The 15,532-nt window shown below is 46.6% G+C and overlaps 1 protein-coding gene across 1 annotated transcript in view; it reads left to right on the top strand.

Annotated features, from left to right (window-relative positions):
* The first annotated feature begins 381 nt into the window (after positions 1–381).
* The window catches only part of LOC146177889 (uncharacterized), a 66,865-nt gene continuing 51,714 nt past the window's right edge, over positions 382–15,532 (top strand). The window contains exon 1 of the mRNA XM_084580772.1: positions 382–531. Within this exon, the coding sequence (XP_084436898.1) occupies positions 382–531 (150 nt within the window). The remainder of the gene's footprint in view (positions 532–15,532) is intronic.

The following is a 15,532-nucleotide window of genomic DNA, read 5'->3' as shown; positions in this document are numbered from 1 at the left end:
TCCATCTTCTTTTTCTTCTCTATTTTCCATTCTGTCCGCATGGGGCAGCGGAGGTGGCTCAGCTACAGAGCCAGTAGCAGGCCCGTGCATCTTTTCCTTCTTCCGATAGCCACAACAACATCGCACAACACACGCCTCTCCATTTTGCAAGCATCGAAATGTGGATTGCGGCATTCGAAATAAAGTTCTGTACTTTGCAATACTGAACATTTCATGAGCTGGTTCACTGACTTGCGTCGCTGTACATTCCATCACCGTGCAGTGGCGATGGTTGACACTGACAGAGATAAGACACCGCGTTTTGTCCGTGTACAGGCCGAGATATCGACGAAGAAGCCAACGAAGCTGGTTTCACGCGAGCACATTGTTCTGACCGTAGCCATGCCTCTCGACCCTGTCTCCAACAGCTTCTACGAGTGGACCCAGCCCGTGCCCCGGGAGCCGTGGGACCCTTTGAACGCGGAGCTTGTTCGAGCTGCGCGACCCTACACCGTTGTGGAGCGAACCATAAGATACGAGTTTCGGGACAAGGTGAGCTATCGTCAGAAGGCCTGCTCTCCTAACAACCAATCTTACGTCCAATGAGTCATGCCTTAGCCAACAGCGTCCACATTTTAGCCGCAACACGCGCACTTGTCAACCTGAGGCAAGTATTTAACTCGGTGCCTCTAAACGCTACGTACGTTTTATGTGCATTTGTGCTTCCGTGAAAGGCACATGGCTAACCTTACACTGATATATAAGCAATTGCTCCTTCTGACTATACGCGATGCGCAAAACGCCTACAACGCCGCCTGTCGCCAAAGCTGCAAAGCGTTGGCGGGCTCGGTCGGACGCTGTTCATGTCAGCCTCTCTTCGCGCGCGTCGTGTATTCGTCTTTGGTCGTTGTTTAACAGATATAACGCCACTGTCAACCTTTAGCAATGTCCCGGAAGAATTGCTGCGTAGTTCGTTTTTCGAACAGACATAAAACCTTTTCAGGAACACGTTAGCATAAGTTTCCAGTGATGCTTCACGAGAACGACAGCGGCCGTGGATAGTGGTTTTTTGACGCAGAAAGCAAGCAATCGCATCAAATGACATTTGTTCAGATTAATGTCATATTTTTCGACGCACTGATGCCCGACCAAAGCTAACGCCATTTCCAAAGTATGGTAACTGCGATTGACATGCCAATGTTGGTGCGCCTTCAATATATTGCGATGATGACTGCGCTGTAAACGAAAGCAGCCTTTAAATTGACATTCATGTATTGCATGCCTTGTAACCAACCTGTTGATTAGGACTATAAATAGAGGATGGATGGATGGATGGAATATAGGAGCGTCCCCTTTGAAACGGGGTGGCAGCAGTGGCTATCATGCTCATTTTTCTCCCTATATCTTAATTATTGATTTAGAATGGTTAACTAAACCATCATTGTATTTATTAAATTTTGTTCCTACATTACTAACATTATGTCACTTCTCTGCTTTTAAGCCACTAATCTTCCAGTCGTTTTTTGCTAGTTTACACCATCGGTTTATTCACCCGGCCACTGTTATCTCTAAACCCCAGAGCTTCAGGAACAGTGATTGCGCCTGCATCAACTTCCGGATGGATACTATTACATTCGAGTATAACATGGTCAAATGTTTTACTGGAGTTTCCACATACAGCACATGCGTCATCTCCATTGTTAAATTTCTTTTTGTAACGTAGGGCACTGCCTCTTGAGTTATCAAAGACATCTTCCTTCCTGATCTGCATTTTCCACTTGCGGTGTAATTCCGCACTCTGTTTCTTTTCCATCGAATTTATCCAATTTTTACCTTCTGTGTTTTTCACCTGTTGCTTAATGCTCTTTATTTCCCCGTCCTTGTGACTAGCGTACTTACTAGTTAGTTTCCTAGTTCTTTTCCTCCATTGTGAGTCAACGCTTTTTAAGTACAGGTATTTAAATACTTTAGCTGCCCATCTGTTACTGTCCAATTTCCTCAGGCGTTCCTCATATAATATTTTACTCTGAGCTTTCCGTACTTCGAAAGATATCTCCCTGTACCGCCTCATTTGTAGTTTGGTCGTGGGCACCTAGTGCTAATCGTCCAACGGATCTCTGATTTATTTCTAATGTCGACTGCACCTCTGAGTTTAGGCACAAAACCGCATTTCCGAAAGTAAGTCTGGGCACCATAATTCCTTTCCAAATACCCCTAAAAACCTCATACCTATTGTATCCCCACAATGCCTTATGCTTTATTATCCCGGCATTCCTTCGCCATTTGGCCTTAAGTGATTGCTCATGCTTTCCAATGTATGCCAATCCTTCGTTTACCCATAACCCCAGATATTTATATTATGCTACTCTAGGTATTTCATGGCCTTGTATTTTAAGACCCTGATCAGTTGAGCCGTTGAAATTCATCAGACCCGACTTAACTGCGCTGAACCCGACTTAACTGCGCTGAAACTGAAGCCTAGAGCGTCCCCTTCGTCTCCGCAATACTTAACTAGAGTTTGCAATTCTTCCAGACTCTCAGCTAGCAGCCCAATATCGTCTGCATACATCAAACTGGGGAGGCGCTGCTCTACAGCCTTTCCACCTAATCTATATGACAGGGTAAAACCTAGGTTACTGTCTTGTATCTTCCGTTCCAGGTTTATCATATAAAGCATTAACAGCACCGGTGATAGAGGACAGCCTTGTTTTAATCCTTTGCATACTTTGATATCCTCCGTACTTCTTATCCCTTCCCACGTAATTTCTACTTTGATATCCCGGTATATTTCCTGTAGGAACTCTATTATCTCATAACCGATACCTTCTTCTTTTAATATGTTCCACAGGAGCTCCCTGCTTACGTTGTCGTACGCCCCGTTTATGTCCAGGAAGGTCAAATACAAAGGTCTATTTTCCCCTCTAGATATTTCGATGCATTGGGTGAGCACGAACAGGCTATCATCTAAGCGCCTACCATTTCTAAAGCCGTTCTGAAGTTCTCCGAGTATCTAGTTACTTTCTACCCATGCTTGCACGTTTAATTTCACCGCCTGCATGGCTAACTTGTACATAACAGATGGTATGGTAATCGGATGTTATGTGCATCCTTTGTTCTTTTCCTACACAAATAAAACCCATTTTGCTCTGTCAACAGCTGTCTAGAATTTGCTTATTCGTTATTCGTCGATACGTAATGTCTTTTTAATCGAATGTCATTATATTTTCTCGTGTAGCAGCAAACAAATATCATTTTGAACGAACGTCATACGATGGAAAAGGTATTAAATTTGCCTGTGGCAGGGCTGAGTGATAACTATTTTTCAGTGTTTTCTGCTTGTCATTGCACCTTCCGTGAACACTTCTTGTTTAAACTTGGTTGCCACCGCTGTCGGTAATATACAATACGCATTAGATTTATGAAATGCTTAGCCAGACAATCTTTAGCGTGTATTGACATCGCACAACACACGGTTGCCTTTTGCGTTCGCCTCCACCTAAACGCGGGCGGTGCGGTCGACTTCGGTCCCAATAACTGGATCTTCCTCAGTAGCCTGAGCCGCTGCGGCAGGTTATTGAATAGACATTTTCCAATATGCATTTTGAAACTTGATATGCAATTACTTTGAAGACTGCAGTTGGGCGCGAGGGTGATAGAAATGAAATGAAGATGATACTACAATAATAAAATAGGATAAAAAATTTAAATCTAATATGCTCTTGGCTAACCTGTGATGCAGCTTTTCAGATATCGCCTCTGCTGTTATCTTACTCCCCCATGAAATTATCTACCCGATCGGCCTTTTTGACGACGGAATAGGGGAAATTCATCCTCTACAGGCGGTGGTAAAGCGCAGGCATGAAAAACCTGAGATCTTGCTACAGGGGCTCAATATGTGCTATTTTTCTGATGCTCAGAATGCTGGTTTGTAAGCTCGCTGGCTTTTCCTGCGGTCGCACCGGTACAAAACCGCTCGCAGTTTCGACGACGCTGCCTAGTTTACTGTAGCAATTTATTGCATGTAAACGAAGCAAGCGTCTACCATTAACCAAAGAAAAAACAATGTTCATAGGTCATGGAATGAACGAATTAGCGTGGCGTTGTAATGAAAGCGGGGCACTTAAAATGAGCTCCATTTTGTACGCAACCTTGTTGACGCCAGTCTGTATGAGGCACTTGATGCATATGGAGGCGTTGTAGTTTAAGACGGCCGTGATATTGAACACATGTCCACTATTATAAAGGGCGATCCCCTTGCGCACACTGTCACCGCCGAAGTGCTCGCGAGACGTGCACAAACGGCAGATCGCACACGTGCACCACGGCCACGCTTGTCACAAGAGGCCCGCCTCGGGTTCCGACGGCCGCCGTTACGTGGCTTTCAGTGGCGCCCCTAGAGGCGCTGCGCATGGTGTATACCCACTGCAGGGCGAAGGCCTCTCCCATATTCGTCCAAATGACCCAGTGCTGTGCAAACCGCATCGACTTGATTCCTGCAAACTTTGTAACCTCACTCACCCAATTAACTTTCTGCCATCCCCTGTGCTTTCCTTCACTTGCAATCCAAATTGTTACCTTAAGCGACCACCGGTTGTTCTCTCATCCACTACGCGCCCTGCCCATGTCCATTTCGTCTTGATTCCCACTAGAATAACAGTAACTTGAGTTATTTCTCTCACCCACTTTGCACGCTTCCCAGCTACCTCTTAACTTTACACCTACCATTATCATTTCACAGCGGTCTGCGTTGCCCGCAATTCAGGTAGTTTAGTCAGTTTCAACGTTTCAGCCCCATATGTGAGTACCGGGTACTGATATATGCTCCCTCTTGTTGGTTGGTTGGTTGGTTGGTTTAACGTCCCAAAGTGACTCGGGGTATGAGAGACGCCGTAGTGGAGGGCTACGGAGTAATTTCGACCATCTGAGGATCTTTAACGTGCACTGACATCGCACAGCACACGGACGCTTTTCTTTTCGCCTCCACCGAAAAGCGGTCGCCGAGAGCGGGATTCAATCCCGCATCCTTGGGAACAGTAGTTGAGCGCCGTAACCACTGCGCCACTCCGGCGGGGTGCTTCCCTCTTGTGTTATACCGATAATCTGCTAGCGCTTGCAGATGCTCTTCATTCCACCCTTATTCTGCTAGTTATTTCCCTCTAACTTTGTCTTTCCACCACATGCAGTCTTTAATTAACAATTCTAAACTGGTACTCCTTTCCGAGGCTGTTGAACATTACCTGTCTTCTTGATATTGATTTTGAGGGCTACGTTTCTGCTCTTTCCGGTCAAAACCAATAATTCGTCCACTAAGTTCATTAGGAAAACAATGTCATCAGCGAATTACAGGCTACTGAGATATTTTTTTACCACCCCTAACTGTTCCCATTCCAACTCTGAATGCTTCTTCCAAGTAAGCTGTGATTAATACGGGGATATCGTGTCCCTTTACCTAACGCCATTCTTTATCTGAAGTTTGTTACATTCTTTAGGGAGAACTATCTTTGTTGCGTACCCATTATAAATATATTCTAGTACTCTCACACATGGCTCCTCAAAACCCCGATTTTGGAACGCCTTCATGACTGCTAAGGTGTTGAATGCATCATATGCTTTCGCGTAGTCAACGAATGCTATGATCAGGGGCTGGTTTATTTCGAGCATTTCCCTATCACCTTGTTGATAGCAGGGGTGTGATCGATCATAGCATGCCCATTTCGACAACATGATCCATTGGTTGATTCAAGTAAGGTTGTTTTGATTCTATTAGCGTTTACCTTAGCAAAAATTCTAGGAGGCACCTAAGATGCTGAAGTCCACTAAGGCGAGATCCTTTATTTAAGGGTAACTTTAATTCTTTCGTGTTTTTTGTTGTAGTCGATACTTTTTTTCTATTTACTCTTGGTTTAACTTTAATTATTTTTAGGTTGTATTTTTAGTATTTTGATCTCTATTACTTATTAAATTCTTTCTTTTGTTTATTTTCTGTCTGTTCATCACCCATTGTTTATACATTTTAGTCAATTAGCCATTGCTGGTTTCTTATGTGGCTACTGGATTGGATTGTGCACTTTCGAATTAGTTTTACGGCCTTTCTGGATTGGCTTATGGCTTTTGGCTGTTCATTACTCAATGTTTAGATGCTTTAGCCAATGTTGGCTTGTTTGTGGCCACTGTTAGATAGGCTTTCGGTCAGCTTTCTGGTCACGCATTCCGCCGACGGTCACTTTAGTGATAAGGCAAGATAGCCTTACGCCTTAATATCTTGTACGTAACGGATAGTAAACTGATTTGTCTGTAATTTCAAGTTCGTAGCGCCCACTTAGCAATTGAGATAAATTTAGCTTTCTTCCAAGCGTCCGGTGTCGTCGACGCCACCATGCATTGCTTATACTGCATGGCCTGTTTTTCGAGCTTGATATCCCCTCCGTTCTTCAAGAAATCTGCTGTTACTTGATCCTGCGGGCTGTATTTCCCCTTTTTATAGCTTCTGAAGCTCTCCTAACCTCGTCCTTCGTTACTGATGGAACATCTGATTGCTCTTCACTACTGCAAGTTATTATTTTCGTAACTATTTCGGCTACTAGGCAATTATAGAACTTCTCGGCTACTTTAGTGAAATTTTCCATGCTAATATCATTGCGCGCCTGGTCACTTGCGCATGCGTAGGATTTTTCCCATGCCTGGTTTTCTTTTTAGCGCTGCCATAGTTCTATAGAGCATGCTCGATTTTCTCCTTTTGTCTGGCACTTGACAACTATTGAATGCTTTTGACAGTGCTACCAGTTCTATTCTGTCTGTTCGGTTGTAGACTTTAATTTTTTGGTTACCTCTACATCCTACACAATGTCAGCTTACAACGCAATATGAAGTCAATTTTTAGTCTCCTTCTTAGCGTTTTACACGCCCACTTACGGTTTTTCAGTTTGCTGAGGAAGGTATTCATGATTAATATGTTATCGCGTTCTCTGAACCCGACTAATAACTCGCCCTGCTATTCTTAGAGCCCATGCCATAGTCTCCCCTGCCTGTTTACAGGCTGCTGTTTGCTTGCCTTAACATTGAAGCCTCTCATCAGTACAGTTTATTACATTTTTACTTTCCCTATTTCGGATTCCACATCTTTGTAGAAGGTTAAGGCTGCCTGGTCACCATGAATACACGTAAGCGCGTAGGCCTGTAAAAGCGTCAGTTTATGCCGCGTAGTAAGCGTAATTAGGATGTTATATAGTTATTGAGAAGTTACCGTACTCCTTGTTCTTGTCTCTCCGTTAAATATATGCCACTTGTGGCTTCCTAGTCTCCCTAATCCCTATGATATTTTATTCTCGCTAGTGCTAAGTTAACCTCACTAAACGTTACCACGGTCCAATGGCGGTTTTAGCAGCCTCTGACTTTCGCCGTGGCTCTACGACGTTTATTCATTGCGGCCAATTACTTCTCTAGAGCGGCCTGTGCTGCTCAGGGGAGATCAATTCGTTTCCCCAATTCGATCGACACGCGGATTTTTTTATTCTTTTGGAGAAATGCGCGGCGCTGAGATGCGAATCGCGATCCTCTTGCACGCGAGGCGGGTGATCTAAAGCCAGCACTGCACTCTTCGCATAATAAAAAAAAAAATATTCTCACAAACTGCCTCAGAAGACTGGTTCTTGAACACAATTTACAAAGTAACCTACTTTTACCTTGATCGAATATCACTTTAGCGGCGCAGCGCACTACGTGTGTGTTCTACTGAAATCCACTTCGTTGCTGCCCTCAGTCAGCGGTTATCTTGACACGTCCTGCTTCTTATTCTCCATCTCGACTAGAATCGCTTCTGTTTCCTATCGGTGCCCCTTAAGTTGTCGTCCTTGGCCAGTTATAATCGAGACAAGTATTGCGGATCGTCCTTCCTGACAAGTAAACCATTTGCTTCCCATAATCGTGATGTTACCTTTCTGAATGGAAATTTATGATAGAGGGGATCCGTAAACGTGTTCCTCCAGCATAAAGCTTATTATATATATAACAACGGTAGTTCAGCTAAAGAGTAGTACTACTCCTCAGCCTACGTATCACTGCTGTCATGTCCGAAATTTTGAAACGGTAACGCCGTTATATATGGAAGTCAATATTCGCTCTGTAAAAATTGCAAATTTCATAGGCGCTGTGCAACTGTTCAATGTGTTTGTTTTATTTATTAGCTATTCCGTAGTTTGTATTGACTGTTTGATACGTATCTGAGATTTAAGCAGCCTTCGTAGGCTGCTTAAATCACTTTGTCAGTTCAAGATCCCTATAGCTGTGGAATCCACAGCTTTTCAATCATTCAATGGCCGCTGAGCCGCTTCTTTGGCTACGCCCTATTTTCAATCAGCACATCACACACAAACGCACACACCTCCTCGCACTTAACCGGCGAAGACTGTAGACCACTGGAGAATAGCCAGGCCGTCCCCGTTGCTCTCGGCGATGCCCCTCTGGTTCCAGCCAAAAGTCATAAATCATGCTTAAATGGCGCCGGCCAGGCGATGGAGCACACATCCGCACAAGTACAAAGCCTGGTTTAAGCCAATAAGTCTTAGTGGCCGTCGAGCGGCAGCAGCTCCTTTTAATCCACCGCCGCGCAATTAAGGAAGCAATCTTCCGCAGCGCTGTAGTTCGCCCCCCCCCCCCCCCCCCCCCCCTTTAAGTGTTGAGAAAGTCCCAGCCACAAGCCGAAGTCTTGCTGCAACGGCGCCGGCCAGGCCATAGGTGACCCATCTCTCTGCCGTCAAACTGGAGCCTGGGGTAACCACACCCTGGTCCAAGCCAGTACACCTTAATGACCATGGGGTGAGACAAGTAGCATCTTTGAGTCCACCGTCGCTTCCCTAAGAGCAGCTAAGGACACTATGTCCTGCTGCACGGTCACAACACGAAGGCGTGCCGCGGCTTCTGGTTCGCCCCGCCGTCCTGCTCCATTTTTCAGGAAAAAGGTGGCGGAGATCAAAGGACGCCCCGCTCCGTTTGCCGACTAAACCGCTTGACTTCAATTAACTTGTAGAAGACGCGCCTCTCCATGTCGAGAAGATAAGGATCCGTGCTTCTTTGTACTGATGTCCCGGGGGATAACAAGGAGAATATAAGATTAGGATGGAGCGCATTTGGCAAGCACTCGCAGATGAGTAGCAGCTTACCGGTGTCGTTCAAAAGGAGAGTATACAATACTTGCATCGTACCTGTACTCACGTATGGGGCTGAAACGTGGAGGCTAACAAAGAGGGTACTGTCATTTCTGAGCATCGAAGAACTGGGAGGCGTTCACGAAACAACAAAGAGCGTTGTACTGTGAAAAAACTGCGCCGAACTAAACACACCCTAGCTGTGTTTAGTTCGGTGCAATTTTTTCACATTACAATTATGAACCAACTAGCCGAAGAAACGGTGTTAAACAAAGAGCGTTTATTCCTGCAACTTGGCAGGTTTCTAGCTGGCTACATCCTGGGGGTGAAGCGTTCGTGCCAGGTCTTTTACAGCGAGCACGGACTATCGGACAACCAATAGCCGCACGCAGCGCATGCTCATGCAGCACGCGACAGTGTCACGTGTGCCTCAGTTCGCGCGCACACATCTCCTACCTCTTAATTACCCCAACTTCCTTTGCCACTTTGTACAATGAAATGAACGTATGGCTGATATCTATTCAGAGGCCGCCGGTCCCTCAGTGGGTCGTGCCGCTGGTTTGAGGGTCGCTTGTTACCGCAGCCCACACGGCATTTGACATCCGACGGACGACCGTCGGTACACCCGCTTCGGACGTTCGGACCTCCGTCGGTCAGCCGGTTTCGTCCCGAAGTCATCTCTCGGACGTCTTACGGAACATCCGATGCAAGACAACAGAACATGTACAGTTAATCCAGCGGATTTCCGAGCGCGGACATACGGACTATTCTCGGACGTTCCATAGTAGCATGCATACCTAGCAAACCCGCGTGGTTTTTGTATGTATTTGTTTGTAAAACGGTGGCAGACCAGTGTTTTTATTAAAAGAACTAGTCGTAAATGAAATGAAAGTTTTATTTCACGATATGTACATACATCAAGAACGTGCTTAGTCAGATGTGCTCTTGCGGGTTCAGCTGACCGTTCCAATGAATGCCTCGGCAACGATTTCGCGACAGCCTCGGAGGTGCCCCTTGAGTCCGAGTGTAGGCTCCTCACTGCAGCTAGAAAAAAATGCAGTTCAAAATACCACAATGAGAACTCGAAATTGTTTGGTCGCGCAAAACATTTGCACAGCGAATGACAATCACGGGATGAGATTACTACTAATACTATCTAAAAAGTTAAAAGCAGTGCCTCTGGAAGCAAGCAGTGCGAACGTATGCGATCTTAACCAGAGCTGCGTTCTAACTGTTGCAAATTGTAACGTTAAACGCGAATCGTAACAACATTTTATCGAGTAATCTGCTCTCTTATTCAGCTGTTATTTGCCAGGTAGCACATAACTGTATCCTTTTTAATATCAGGTTCGGCAATTTACTTGCCTGATACGATTAGAATCAAGCTGAAACATGTCTGTAGCATCGGTGGCCCGTGACCCAGGTAACGAGGCTGCAGAAGGGTTTCGAATGATTTGTGGTCGAATCAGGCAAGTACATAATCTAAACTGGTATTAAAAAAGACAGATGGTTGCATGCTATAAGTGTGCCGAATTTCAGCTTGACTAAGCGAGCGGATTAACCGACAGAAGCATTTTGCGGTCCGTGTTGAGAGTTGGATCATCATCATCATCATCATCATCAGCCTGACTATACCCACTGTAGGGCGAAGGCCTCTCCTATATTTCTCTACTCAACCCGGTTCTGTTCTAGCTGCATCCACTTGACCCCTGCGAACTTCTAAACCTCATCCGCCCACCTAGCTTTCTGCCGCCCCCTGCTACGCTTTCCTTCCCTTGGAATCCAGTTTGTTACCCTAAGCGACCATCGGTTATCCTCTCTTCGCACTACATTTTCTGCCCATGCCCATTTCTTCTTCTTAATTTCCACTAGAATGTCAGTAATTTGAGTTATTTCTCTGACCCACTCTGCACGCTTTCTATCTCTTAATGTTACCCCTACCATTTTTCGTTCCATAGCCCCTTGGGTTGTCCTCAACTTAAGTAGATCCCTCTTGGTTAGCCTCCACGTTTCAGCCCCACAGGTGAGTACAGGCAAGATGCAACTGTTGTATACTTTCCTCTTGAGCGATACCGGTAAGCTGCTAGTCATAATCTGCGAGTGCTTGCAAATGCGCTCAATCCCAATCTTATTCTTCTTGTTATTTCCTTTTCATGGTCCGGATCTGCGGTTACTACCTGTCCTAAGTATACATATTCGCCTACTACTTCCAATACTTTGCTACCTAATGTAAACTGCTGTTCCTTCCCGATGCCGTTGAACATTACCTTAGTCTTCTGCATATTGATTTTAAAAGCCTACCTTTCTACTTTTCCTGTCTAGGTTACCAATCATTATTTGCAGTTCATCCCCGAGTTGCTTAGCAAGGCAATGTCATCAGCAAATCGCAGATTACTGAGGTATTCTCCATCTACCCTTACCCCTAACTGCTCCCATTCCAAGTCTGAATAATTCCTCTAAGCAAGCTGTAAATAGTACTGGGGAGATTGTGTCTCATTGCCTAACACCGTTCTTTATGGGAATTGTTTTTTATTACGTCTTTATTTCTGCTTACGGTAGGCGTTTACCTTGCGGCAGAACTAAGTTGCTTCATGGATGTAGGGGTGGGGGAGCGGTTAAGGGTGGGGGTGAAGGTTGGGATAGATATGAGGGACCGGTGTCCACTTCTTCCTCGAGGTAAGGTCGTCCCGAGGTCGGCTCCGCGAAGTAATGGCCTGGTCCTTCTTCTTCCTTGAAGTAAGAAAGAAAAGTTCGCCAGAGTCGGGTTGCGTCTGATAGCCCGATGTGCGATGGGGGATCGACCCATGCCTGCAGGGTTGCAGGTCGAAGCCCGCCCAGGGACTTGAGTGCTCTCTCCCGTACTGCGTCAAAAGTCCTCGGAAAGCCGTTAAACTACCGAGGTATCTGACACAGAGTCGTGACAAGCTATAGCTGCGCAGTGTTGAAACTGAGTGGCGTCTGTGTATAGTTGGATAGCTCCTTCCTGGGCTAGCTTGTGTGACATCTTCCTATGACGTTTGGCGGCAGCTTTGCGCCTTTGAGGATTAGCCGAACTCATATTCTTTGGTAATGGTATACCATCTACTAAGTCAATCAACTCCCATGGTGGGGCGGCGAACGAAAGTGGCTCTAAATTGTCAACGTTGTAGCCTAATGCCTGCAGGATCTGTCGGCCAGCCGCCGTTGTGGAGAGACAGACTCACTGGGCTTGCATTTGCTGCTCTGCCAGATCCTGAAGGGCATTAATATTGCGGCATACGTGTAGGTTCACTACGGGGCAGTACTGTAGCAGACCAGTAACTAGGCGCATCGCCTTGCGATTGATTCGCTCAAGCTGAAGGCGTTGGGTCGCGTTAAGTCGCATGTACGGATATGCGTACAGGATTTTCGATGTTATGAGTGCTAATGCCATCTGACGGAGCCCCACCTCCTTGATTCCCCATCCACGCGCAGAGACGCGGCACATTAGGTGTAAAGCCTGATGACAGCTAAGCATCGTGTTAAGAAGCCAGCTTTTGGCTCCTCCATCCTCGTCTATTAACATGCCTAGTATACGGATTGTTGGTTTCCGGCAAATAACCGAGTGCCCTAAATGAAGAGAGATAAGTTTGCGTTCTGCCTCGGCTCGTACCCGCGGGCCGTTTATGACAACCACGTACTCGGTTTTTTCCGGAGAGGTTTTCATTCCCCACTTCTCGATGTATTCATGGACGGCATTGAGGCCTGTCTGTAGGCTTGTTCTTGCTCTGCAGGGGACCCTGAATTGGTCCACAGCGTTATATCGTCCGCATACACGGCGAAATTGAGACCGGGTATACACGACAGCATTGGCGCGAGACCTGACATAGCTATATTGAAGAGAGCCGTTGATAAGACAGCGCCTTGGGGGACACCTGTTTGGTTGCGTTACCAACCACTCTGAGTATCTCCAACCATTACTGAAAAGGTTCTTTCCGCAAGAAAGGCTTTCACGAAGCGGTAGAGGTTGCCGCCTATCCTCACTTCCTGGAGCCGGCGAAGTATGGTCGAGTGGGGCACGGACTCAAACGCCTTTTTGACGTCGACCCCAAAAACCACTCGGAGTTATGCGCTGCTAGGGTATGCGAGAACGTCGTTATGAAGCCTTCTGAGGATATCTTGGGCGCAGAGCCCTCGACGAAAACCTACTTGCATAGGAGACAGGACATTGTACTTGTCTAAGTACCATTCAAGTCTTCTTAGAGCCATACGTTCCATGACCTTACAAAGGTTGGACGTCAGCGATATCGGCCTGAGGTCTTGTAATGTTCGACTTGGCTTGCCAGGTTTTGGAATTAGTATTACCACTGACTTTTTCCAAGCAAGAGGAAGATCACCGTCGGCCCAGCATTTGTTCATCTCTTACAGCAGGGCAAGTTTGTGTGACTTGGGAAGGTTCAGAAGTGTTGAGTAGCTTATACCATCCGGTCCTGGGGCGCTATTGTGATTGGAGTCAAAAAGTGCTGCCTCCAGTTCGTCTAATGTGAAGGGAACGTCGTATTCGTTTAATGTACCTGATAAGGGGTCCGCAGGCAAGGCATCCGCATTTTCAGGTTGGGAAAAAATACCTTCTCTGCTTGTATAGCTAACTCTGCCGGGGAGACGTTCAATTTCAGGGCCATACTTTGGGCAGGGGAAATCGGCTTCTTGCGTCCAAGGATAGCTCGAAATATGTGCCAGGCCTTCGACAAGTTACCTTTTTCATTGAGTGAGTGGCACAGCAGCTGCCAGTCTTGGAGAGCGAGGTGCAAAGTATACTTCTCAGCTTCTTGGCTAATGCGAGCGAGAGCACGCCTCCGATGGGATGTCCGGCCTGATCGGCCATACGCCTTGAGAGCACGAAGCCTACGATTCCACAGACGCAAAAGGTGAGAGTCCGGCTTTGGAGCATCAAATTTGACTAAAAGCTTCGTTGTAGCTTTCTTCTTGGCATCGGTGATCTGAGTGATGAGCTCGTCTAATCCTGTGGGAACGTTCACCTCACCGAGCATCCTACGGAAATCGTCCCATGAGACGTGCTCCTCTATTCGACGGCCTTGTCGCTGTAATGACTTTCACCTTCTAGGAGCCCATGAGACCACCACGGGATAATAATCACTGCCCATGACATCATCAGCCCGTGCCCATAGGATCTCACTGGGATGAGACACTAGTGTCAAGTCTGGAGAAGTGTCTTGTTGACCTTTGTGCTGGCTAAAGCGAGTGGGTAGAGTGAGGTCGTTGGCTATGGTCAATTTCGCTCTGACAATTTGCTGCCAAAGGTACCTTCCCCTAGCATCTGAGCTATTATATCCCCAGCTGGTGTGCATGGCGTTAAAATCACCCCCAACCACAACGCGATCCTGGGGATATATCCTTAAGAAGTGCTCTAAGAAAGACATATCCACTCGATATGTCGTAGTACCGAATGATCTCGCATAAACTGAAAAAACTAAGGCTTGTTGGTCGCTATCTAAACAAAGGCGTACTCCCGCTACCTCCTGCGTCTGCGTGCACCAGGCGGAAGTATCTAGTTCAGTATGGGCAGTACGCGACAGAACAAGGACGCATGCCTGCCCATTGGCCATTGGAGCCGCTGTTCGCGATTCTGGCCCGGGGCGTCGGTGCTCTATGGAAGGGGTGCAGTAAGAATTGTACCCTATTAAATTGGGCTTATTAATGGCGGTCTCCTGAAGCAGGATAGCTATAGGAGGCGTTGACGTGATGGACAGTCTCATCTGAAGTTCCGCTTGTTTGCGACGGATTCCCCGACAATTCCATTGCAATAACCATGTAGGAGAGTCCGAAGCAAAATGGTCATGTGGTTTCGCGCTAATGCCTGCCATTTTTAAACTGAATGGTACGCGGAAATGGAGATGATGTGTGCCCAATTTCGGACTCTTGATTAGGAGAAACCTGTGACATTCCCAAGAGTGGCAGCATACGCTTGATCACCTCGGCGGTGACCAGTTCGATAATGTGCGTGAGCTGGTTTTCATCTAAGTGTAGCGTATGGTAACGTTCTTTTGCAAGATTCATTTGTGCGCAGCGTTGCGTATCACGGGGAGATACAGCGTAAGCCCGACGTACGCGCATTTGCTTTGGTGCCGTCGCGGTATGCTCAGAAGCTGTGGCTATGGATGAGGTGGCGTTCCTTTGACTATTGCTTTCAGATTGTGTAGATGATTTATGCGCGTCTTGCCGTTTAGTTTTACGTTCATTGTCTCGTGTCTTCGGCAACGGCTGACTTTGTAGGGGAGGGAAATCCTGATTATCAAGCACTGTTGCCTCCGAGGTTGATTGCTGTATGCTAACAGGGCTGTTGTGCGCCGTCGTCGCCGCCGTTTGGTTACCACGTAGAATCTCGGCTTGTTGTTTGCGCTCTTTTCGTCGCGACACTCGTATACGGCGGA

The sequence above is a fragment of the Amblyomma maculatum genome, chromosome 10, assembly GCF_055883805.1.
Source record: "Amblyomma maculatum isolate TAMU_Amacu chromosome 10, ASM5588380v1, whole genome shotgun sequence".
Taxonomy (NCBI): Eukaryota; Metazoa; Arthropoda; class Arachnida; order Ixodida; family Ixodidae; genus Amblyomma; species Amblyomma maculatum.
The sequence above is the reverse complement of the archived record's forward strand: the minus strand, read 5'-3'. Positions and strand labels throughout refer to the sequence as shown.